General features: G+C 44.0%; 1 protein-coding gene across 1 annotated transcript; it reads left to right on the forward strand.

Moving 5' to 3' along the window:
• Nucleotides 1-5,706: 5,706 nt before the first annotated feature.
• On the forward strand, nt 5,707-9,861 carry coq7 (coenzyme Q7, hydroxylase). The gene is made up of 6 exons (XM_088936900.1): nt 5,707-5,945; nt 6,551-6,744; nt 7,205-7,319; nt 7,680-7,819; nt 7,995-8,063; nt 9,018-9,861. The coding sequence occupies exons 1-6, from the start codon at nt 5,861-5,863 to the stop codon at nt 9,093-9,095; spliced, it is 681 nt and encodes a 226-aa protein (XP_088793026.1). The 5' UTR covers nt 5,707-5,860; the 3' UTR covers nt 9,096-9,861.
• The last annotated feature ends 391 nt before the right edge of the window (nt 9,862-10,252 follow it).

Here is a 10,252-nt window from a genome sequence, read left to right on the forward strand (position 1 = left end):
TGGCAGCCAGCCACACAAGACACAGCAGGCCTCCTGGGCGTAAACAAGATGATGTGAAGCAACACAAGAGGCACCTCTGGAAATGATGATAGAGGGTTTAATTCCACTTTTCTTTGTTTTCTTTGTGGGTGTAATTTCTTAAGCGGCTCGTTGAGAAATTGCATGGAGTTCCTCTGCCTGATTTGTCTCGACCTGAAACCCATTTCCTGCACCTGCAGCTCCCCATAAACATATGCATGCTTACACACACGGCACATGCAAAAAATATACACTTATACTCTTTCTAATTAAACGTTGCAATGAGGCACACAGACAGACTAGAGGTTTAATTGCTTTTAAATCTGGCTGATAACCACCAAACTACCATCCAATATGAGCAGCTCACTCATTTTGTGGGATGAAAAGGGTGCATAAGGTCACACCTAACTGTATTTGCAAAGGCATAAAATATATTTAGGAGTATAAACACTAAAACAAGCCCACTTAGAACACTTAGAAAGAAATACTGCTTGGATTTCTAGCTCCCTGGTTGTAGAGACAACTGTCAGAAAGGCTTAGCTGTCATCAGGAGCCTGCAGCTTGGACCAAAAGCATCACATAAGTCCTGTACATGAAAAGACAAAGGATACAAATGATAAAGATGGGTACCTGTGTGCTTTGAAAACAAAGATGTCCGCACACAGGTGGTTAATGCAGAGCACATTGATGATGGGGATGAGAGGGGATGATATTTAATTCACACAATGGAATTAAGGGGAAATTGAGGTAGACAAGATTGTAAAAGGCCAAAGGGGAGTGTAGCCAGGACATTGGGTTAATAACCACCATAGTATCACAACTCGTATCTTCTCCCGTAAACGTCCTGGCATTCCCAGGTATGTACTAGATTCCATACACGTTCACCCAGGAACTAATTATCCAGCCACGTCCATCCCTTTCAATATTTAAACACTCTTCGCTGGCTTACCTACGCTCACTATTGAGAAGTCTTCCACAGCTTTCTCTTGTGCGCGCTATATTCTTCCCATCCTGACTCCTTTGGCTACCCAGTCTAGTTCTCCTAGTTTCGACTTCGCTCCTGCCTAACGACTTGGATAAGGAATATTGGATTTACTCTTTTCCTTGAACTCCCTTCCTCACGGCTTCGCACAGGGGTCCTACAGCTCACCGCTTTCAAATATCTGACACATAGTGGGGGACTGCTGTGATTATTCTGGTCCAGAGGACAGAGCACCACCTCCTGGTGCCCCAACACCACGTACATCAACAATAGCAATTTTCCTGGAGTCTCCCATCCCAGATCTGACCAGCCTTTCCAAGTCTCTCAGATCAGACTAGAGGTGGGAATGCTGAAGAGCCTTCAATGGCACTAGGCTAGAGCTGTAGCAGACAAGAGTGGCTCATCACTGAACCATGGGGATACTAAACTAGGTCTCAGGGAAAAGTGCTCACATATTAGGAATTATGGGAAATTTGCCATGACCATTTCACAGAATTAAAAACAGAACTGTCTGTAGAGGCAAAGATGAACTGAACACAGATAATTGTATTGCCCTCATTTGATCTTATCAGTGTGGTATCTGTACATTGACTAGTGAAAATTGTCATAGCAATTTAATTTCAATATTTCCTAGAATGCAGCTATAAATAGTATACGCAATTATACATATTTTGAGTCGCATGTATTTTGTTTTCCACTTATTCTTGCCTTGATGGCTTGTTGGTTTCAGACCCTCTTCCACAGAGTAACCACTCCTCTGAGGAAAGTCTTTTCACAACTCGTCTCAAGTCTTCTCCAGAGAAAAGAAAGCTATTGTTAAAATGAATTACGTCTTTTCATCTCCAACCACACTTCTCACCGGCAGGGCAAAACATTTTCTGCCCAAGATAATTGCAGTGAAAAACACAGACCTAAACAATGCATCTCCTGAATACGGGACCTCTTCTCTCCCCGCAGCTGAATCCTAGGATTCTTTGCCTTTGTGATAAAACATTGAGATCTAGATTGTGTCATTTCTTGATCTCATCCCCTCAGCGTTGAGGGATGCAGATCTGACAACATTGCTGAAGGTAATTATATCAGCTCCCTTCTGAAACTGATTGGGCACTCAAACTGAAGCAGAACATGCTTGTTCTGTGTCTTTTCAAAATGCACACATTTTACGATAACGTGGAACAAACAATCCTTTTTCGTCTGAACACTGTTTTTTTGCTGATGGAAAGCAGAAATGTAAAACAGCGGATGATGAAAACAATATTTTCAGCTGCTAAGCAAATTTAATCAAGTTTTGCCTGATAATGTAAGAAATGCGACTTCAAGAATCAGATATTATAGATTTTAAATTCTGCCTTTGCTGCTACTGCAGTCAAAACCTTTAACGGATCAAAGAGCAATGGGCTAAAACTCTGGAAGGCAAAGTATGAGTATGACTTCAAAACCAATGCCAGAGATTTAATCATAATCTTTCTTTCACCTGTTTGGAGGTATTGTTTCAAGTACAATTGAAAGAAATCTCTACCTTATGTCTGGCAATTAGGTAAATATTTCACATGTAAAAGAGCAAATACATTACTTCATTACTTCAGCGTTTTCATACCTAAACAGATAAATGGACTTTGAGAGAGAAAGATCTGTCACTGCTTCTTCGCACACCGGCGTACTGTTGCTATTCTCCGGCCTTGCAAAGTCTTCCAGAAACAGACTGATTTGGCCGCAACCTTTGATCCTGTTCTGCAATCGGGAACCCAGCCCTCTTCCTCTCCGATCTGAGCAGAGAATGGGTGTTTTTTTTTTCCCGGAGGTATTCATTTTTCACATATTACACTCATTTTCTCTTTCCCGCTTGGCTAGACTCGTCATGTCCTCTGTCTCCACATAGGCTGACTCACGCTAGCTCTGAGCGAAAGCCTCAGTTCCACCACAGCTATGCACGACCAGCCCAGAGCCTAGAGGCTAAAGCAGCACATAGCAAACTTGTGTGACACTGTGGCCGGGTGTCTCGTCTGCTGGGGTGTCTCCAGTGCTTCTGATCTGGCAAGGGTGCCCCAAATAAACATTATCTAAACCACCCAACAGTCATTTGTGAACAGCCTGGGCTCTTGCAGCACAGCCTTTTTATGCTATTATTTATATACCAGAAGAGTGGCGGGAGTGTGGAACGAGCTGCCCAGCCATGTTGTTGAAGCCAGTCCCCTGGTATCTTTCGAGAAACAGCAGGACGAGACCCTTGGATCAACTAACTACTGGCTATAAAATGGACTAGATGGGATGAGTGATCTCCTCTCATACAGTTATGGTCTTAAAACCAGTGGTTGTACCCTGCAGTTCAGCAATTAGAGGTTTGCATCATTAGGTGTTGAAATGGGGAGAAACCTGCAGTGGACACAATAGCAGAAGAATGTGGTCAAGCTTTTCAAAGGACTACGGAGATCTGGTGGGAGGGAATTTGGTTGCCCGCAAAACCTGGTGCTCCCACAATGTAGCTATCCAGGATTCAACTGACTCACGATGAATCCTGGAGGAGACTGGATGGCAATTAAAAACATTTTTAGCATTTGGGGTTTTTTTGGGGTTTTGCAGCCCCAGTGCTTCAGCTCGCAATCTGCACTGCGAGGCTCAGCTGTCTGAAGCAGGATGGGGCCGGCTCTCAGGCATTTCTGTCCGAGACAGGGCGAAGACCGGGCCCTAATTCAAAGTGAAGTTCTGCACAAAAAAGGTACAGAACAGGCTGGCTCGGTCTAGACAGTAACCTGCTAAGACACCATCCACGCCGCCCTGCTCTGAGTCTCCTACCACTGCAGGCTTCTCTGCATTGATGATCTCAGTTTCACGGTGTCTCAAGACATATTTTCACAGCTGTGAAAATGGGCGTCTGCCCAACGGCGCTCACAACATCAACACAGTGGAGCTGAGAATGAAAAACAGGGGGATGAAGCTCATGTCCTAAGCCTCACATTAGCTGGGGGGTCTCTGTGTGCCTGTAGGGGCGCTGAACCCCATACACCCACAGAAACCTGCCCTGCAGAAAGACATACTCTGTACCACCCTCATGACGGGCAGAGCTAGCCTGGCCAGCCCTGTGAGGACAGTGCACACCACACGTGTCCAGGTGTCTGACAATACCAGCGGAGATTCTTCTTCTGGAGATCATTTCCATTTCTTCATTCTCCTCAGCTTCATGTGTGGCGGGTGTGTCAGATTTAGAGCAGTGCAGTGTTTTTCAGAGAGATCTTCTCTGAGTGCAATTCAAGAATTTTAGAATTAAGAGTTTGATTGAATTAGTCTCATCTTTGCGTACGCCACCCTTAAAGTAAAGGCTATACTACAGAAACAATATAAAGGGAGAAACGGAAAGGAAGTTTAACATTAAGGTGCTCTATGCAACTAATCTTTAAACGAAAATCTTTTTGATGTTTTACTCAGTTAACACCACGTCTTACCTGATGCTTGTTGGACTGTACAGTACATGTATATAAAAGAAATGTCTGATGTTGAAAATGTGACTATAGGTTCGGATGGTTAAACATGTCTAGGCAGGATATTAAGACACGTTAAGATCCACATACAGTATAAAAACAACGTAATTTAGATCATACAAATCTTAGTAAATCTAAAAGTCCCAGGCGATAGTTTGCGAGGTAGCTGAGCGCCGCCTGTCCGTGGCTGTGCTCTTATGCAGCAGCAATGTGTTGACTGTACCTTGTGCTAGATCGCCATCTTTCGTTCGCGAGAGTAAGGGCTTCTCAGAATTTAGCTGCGGAGTGAAAAGCGAACGGAAAAACGATGATGAATGCAAAATGACAGCTTGTGTTATTAGAAAGAGTAGCTAAGTACTATTTTAACTACTATACCATTTCAAAGTTGTGTGAACCTGTCCCTTCCAATGTGCAATTTGTTGTTTTTTTTGAACGAATCTTCTGTGAAACTAGTCTTAGATCTAGGTTGCATGGAAATTTACCATTTACAAATTGCTCTAAAAACCCCAGCAGTTTTGACAGAGACACTTATCTGACAAAAACAAGGTGATTTTCTATTAGCTGAGGGTCTGTGCAATAGATTCCATCCGCCTTTGGAGAAATTTTCCCCATCCAATTCTGCACTGCAGTTTTTCTAGAGGTGATCCACCTAGATAAACAATATTAATAAAGACTTAAAACCGAATGAAGAGAGGTGATTTGGCTGACTGTCTTAACATTGTATGCTTCACCACTTTTGATGGTGCAAAAAATGTTTTTGTCTCTGGGTATAGTTTAAAAAACTGATTAAAAGCTTGCATCTTAAAACCTTTTTGATTGAACAGAAAAAAAATATAGCACAGACAATTTTTACAGTAGTAGAAATGGAAGAAAGGTGCTGTAAAATTAATAAAAACCTTTAATGATCTTAGATCTGTCAAACTTGGAGATTGGTGAAGGCGATTTAAAATTTTAAAAAATGACCCTCTCAAATTTTGGCTGAATGTTCAAGGAATTACAGTTAACCATGAATAAATAACAAAGCAGGTGTTTCAGCTGCTTGTCACTTCGCTTAATGCTGCTATACTCCTCACACGCTACTGTGGTAGCTGGAGGACTTTTATTTTGATTTAAATTCGACTATTTACATACACTTCCGGATCATTCGTGTCGCTCACTGTAGCCAGCTTCGCGCTACTGTGGTGGCCGAAAGACTTTTATTTTGATTGAAATTCGGCTTTTTACATACACTTCCGGATCATTCGTGTCGCTTAATGTAGCCAGCATCGCGCTACTGTTATTCAATCACCAGAAGGCTGGTGTCAATGACTTTCTGCCACTCTCTTTAAATGTGATCTTGAAGGCAGCTGAGCTTATATTGTTAATATTTCCAAACGTTTCTGCAATGCAAAAAGCTCTAAAGGCACCGGTGTTGCTGAACGACTGGATTCGGGTCCTCGGTTCTCGCCAGTTTTGTTCCAGCAGGACGGGTAGGAAGGTTGAATCATTTGTTGCACAACCTGGTGCCATCGATTCAAGATCATAATCGCACAGTGTAAACACGCGAATTTAAAAACTGGTTTTGTTCTCTGTTATCAAAATGTGGCAAATGATTAATTCCATGAGAGCTGTTACTGGACAATTTAAGATAAGATCACTTTATTAGCCCTATACAATTTCTTGCATTAGGAATCTGTCTTTTCGCAGACCCCAGCTTGCTCTCCATGAGACACACAGACAGGGAGAGAAGCTTGGGGTCAGAGCGCAGGGTCAGCCATTGTACAGCGCCCCTGGAGCAGCTGGGGTAAACATTCTTATTCCTGGTTTGTCGAAGTTATTGTCAAAAAGGCATTCATGATGCAGTAGACCTGCAACACTACGGCTTTTCCATTTTTGTCTGCAAACATGGAAATTGGTAACTCTCAAATCTTTTGGTAAATCATTTACACTCAGACTTTACAATGAAGCGCTTTGAATGTTTTTTTTAATGTCAATTTCAAAGGAAATAGCTGTGCTTGTGTCTCTGGGGTTGGAATTAGTGTGATTAGTGCTCTGTAATCAGAGGCCTGTTGCTATGCGTGTGCTGTCCAAGCAGAGCCCTGCCGCAGAGCCCTGCGGCCCAGCCTGGCCCGCTGCTACAGCGTGGTGCCCCCAGTCCTGGACCACTCAGAGAAAGCCATGCTGGACAGGATGCTGCGAGTGGACCACGCCGGGGAATACGGAGCCATCCGCATATACGCCGGCCAGATGGCAGTGCTGGGGAGAACTCAGGCCGGGCCAGTCATCCAGGTGTGTGCTCGGCGCCGTCACCTGCCCCACAAAACCTCCACAGAAGCCCCATGGGTCTCCAGTCAGGAGTGGTGCGACCTGGAGTTTAGAATTAGACATTCGTCTGTACAGAATGTCTCCGACATGGGGCATGCAGTCCTCTTATAAAAGTCTTCTTTTAAAAAGGGCTTTTCAGACATTATAGGCTGTTTTAGCTAGAGAGATTTTAGCCCACTCAGGGCCCTGTGGTGGGTGTGTTTAGTGTGGTGAATAAACTTATTGATAATGACGTCCCTACTTGTTGTGTTTATTTAGTACTGATCAAATCTACTGCTAAATCCAAAGTCATTTCTAAAGGAGTCTCGAAAGCTATGCCATTTAACTTGACTCTCTTTCTGTTTTGTGTTTTTAATTGTCTGTTCATTTCAAGTTGACTGCTTTTCTTGCTCACGAGTTTGAAATGGTGTCTTCAATCCCGCAGCAAATGTGGGACCAAGAGAAAGATCACCTGAAAACGTTCAACGAGCTCGTGGCTGAGAACAGAGTGCGCCCCACGATTTTAATGCCTTTCTGGAATGTGGCAGGGTTTGTCCTGGGTGAGTAGGCACAAGACAGGCTCGGTAAATTATTGCATAATGCAGGTGTAATCCCAGATGTCATCCTGTAGTGCAGCTAAATTCTGAGCGATTTAAATTCCCCACTTACTGACACTTGGATCGCTGACCAGGTGCACTGCAGCAGGGCCTGGGTATGTACCGTACCTGCCTCGTATCACAAAGACATTCTGCTGGCATCACCTTTCATCTAAGCGCCTTATCTGCCCACATCACAAACCTACCAGTACTCTGCGTCGATCCACCTGTGTGGGGTTTTACGATTGCAGACTGACGAGAAGCGCTGCTTGCGGTGGTGTGGTTAATGAATGTGTGCATGTGCATGTGTGTTTGTGTGCCCAGGTGCCAGCACAGCCTTGCTGGGGAAGGAGGGTGCCATGGCCTGCACAGTGGCGGTGGAAGAGAGCATCTCGGAGCACTACAACAGCCAGATCCGAGCTCTGATGGAAGTGGATCCGGAAAAGTACAAAGAGTTACTAACCGTAAGCCTGACCGTTTGTGATGCAACACTTTGTGTCTTCGGGGTTGTTGTTTTTTGCATGTGATTCCTTTGATATGTGCCGAGTTCCAAATCAATAAGATATTAAAAGGGGTGAACGTCTGGCTGTCCGAGGGTCCATATTGTATTTTGATTAGAGCTTATCTTTTTCCCCCTAGTTAATCAAGAAGTTCCGTGATGACGAAATGGAGCATCATGATACAGGCTTAGAGCACGATGCAGAACTGGTGAGTCCGAGTAGAGCAGGTTGTGTAGTGCTTTGGGTTGTGGTTTTATAGTTGTTGCTACTTTCTGTCCGGCGGGAAAGAACTCAAGAACTTGGAAGTGTTGGAGAGGATGGGTGGTGTTTAGGTGATTTCTGTGGAGGGCAGTGTGGTTGTTAGCGGTGCTGCCTAACAGCTCTTGGGCCCTGGATTTCATTCTGGCCTGGGGATTCTGTGCCTGCTCTTCCTGTGGCCATGCAGGTTTCTCTGACTGTTCCCGTTTCTTCCTGCAGGCCAGAGACTTGCCATTTGAGTTCGATTGTGTCTCTTAAATCGCGCCTTGTGACGGACTGGTTTACTGTCCTGGGTGTATCTTGTCATCACCTAGGCTCCTGCTCATCTGAACTTGTATGGAACCAGGCAGTTATTAAATAACACCATGAGGAAGTCTGCAGGTTAGGGGAGGTCATTTGACTCATGGGTGGTTCATGTATACAAGTAAATCAAAATTCTGTCCAGCTCTTTTTTGAATGGGTTTGGATCTTGTGCATCAAAAGCTATGCTGTGAAGTCTGTTCCAGATACTTCCAGTGTTTCCTGTTCTCTGTCCTAGATGGTTGTAGTTTTCAGTTGTGACCCTGTACCCCCGTAGTCCTCTTGGCTGAACCAGGACACCACACTCTTTAAGATTATACATACTTAACTCGCATCTCTGCTCGATCTCCTATGTCCTAGACTGAAGAGTCTTTAACGTATCCATATATGACAGTCTCCAGAATGCAGAGGCACTTGCATTAAGTGTGATCTTGTGATGTGCTTTGCAGAGCTCACCCTTCATCTCAAAACGTGGTCCATGTCTTGCTATGGGAACACAGTGGGGTCAGTCTAAAACTGAGGGTAAATAGTACAGTATGTAAACAGCAAGTGTTGTTACATGAGGTCCAATACAGTTTTTTTTTTTCTCCGTTTTCATTTCCAGGCACCGGCTTACTGGCTTTTGAAGAATGCCATACAAGTTGGCTGTAAGGTGGCGATATATTTGTCTGAACGCATCTAGAGTCCCTGAAGATTGAAATCCAAAGGTTTTGTTTTTTTTCAAGAATGGGTGTCGTTCTGGTCTGCTTTGTGTGAATACTGTCCAACCAGCGAAGTGCTAACCATGCCTGTGACGTCTACTGCATCTCTAGATGTGAAAGTCTTTCACAGCCCGTCACGGGCTCAGGTGGTGGCAGTCATCATGAGTTTACTTTCACGGAGTCACATTGAGTCCCCTTTAAGACAGTCGGTATTATGAAATGGAAAAAAAACAACAGGAAAAACACAGGGCAGAAGTGCAGTTGTTGTGATTTGCTGTGTTTGGAACTCTGCCATTTGTCTAGACACTAATTCTCCAGCAGTAATTCTCAGTATAGCAATAAGGGGGTCTTAATTACAGCCGTGCTGTTTCTTGGTAAGCTTTCTGTCACTGTGCTTCGATAACGATGGGCAACAGCGGTCTTCAATTGCTAAGACACCTGCCCAGTGCCTTTTTGTAAATCTGCTTGTTGGAAAGCCAGCAAGGTCAGTCTTTTCAGCCCCTTTGTAGTTTTGCGTTCTGTATCAGAAAATAAACGGGGCAGGAAGCTGTGCAGAGATTAAAAAGGCCTCCCAGGAAAATCAAGGCTGTTCTACACGTCTCCTGTATGAAGTGCTGTACTAAGAAAAGATAAGAGAGGCCTGTCACAGGCTATAAGTAAACTTGCTGGTTAAACCATTTTAAGAGCTTATTTTCATTGTCTTATCCTGTCAGATTGTATTTAATATAATAAATATTCTGATGATTTTCATTGCAGCTCATGAATGCATTTTTTTTTACCTGTCTGTTTGTTGCATGACTGAAAGTGTTTTCACGCACATTTCAATGTGGACTCGATGGATGCGCTGTTGGTCAACTGCAGTGTTTCCTTTGTTAGACTGCGTCGTGTGCTGTCAAAGGTGAGCAGGTTGAGAAGAGAAAGAGAAATTGTCATGAGTGCGGATCTCCACAAGGGGGCAGTAGGACATGTCGCCTGATCAGCTTCATGGCATTTGGTGGGAGATGGGGGTGATTTAAGACTGTGTTTTGTGTTTTAAAAAAAGGCTCTGACCGAAATGTTCAGCAGAAAGAACTGGAGATAAGTGCAACAGACCACTTTTCTCATCTGGGTGCAGAAGGTGGCCGAATGATTGAATGTC

Source organism: Atractosteus spatula, chromosome 18 (genome assembly GCF_055471065.1).
Source record: "Atractosteus spatula isolate fAtrSpa1 chromosome 18, fAtrSpa1.hap1, whole genome shotgun sequence".
Taxonomy (NCBI): Eukaryota; Metazoa; Chordata; class Actinopteri; order Semionotiformes; family Lepisosteidae; genus Atractosteus; species Atractosteus spatula.

What these genes read in the sequence shown, in the direction of transcription:
- coq7 (XM_088936900.1), top strand. Translation starts at nt 5,861, where the DNA reads ATGCAAAAAGCTCTAAAGGCACCGGTGTTGCTGAACGACTGGATTCGG. An exon ending in GTTTTGTTCCAGCAGGACGG is followed by an intron (nt 5,946 to 6,550) that starts GTAGGAAGGTTG and finishes CTGTCCAAGCAG; the next exon opens with AGCCCTGCCGCAGAGCCCTG. An exon ending in AGGCCGGGCCAGTCATCCAG is followed by an intron (nt 6,745 to 7,204) that starts GTGTGTGCTCGG and finishes TCAATCCCGCAG; the next exon opens with CAAATGTGGGACCAAGAGAA.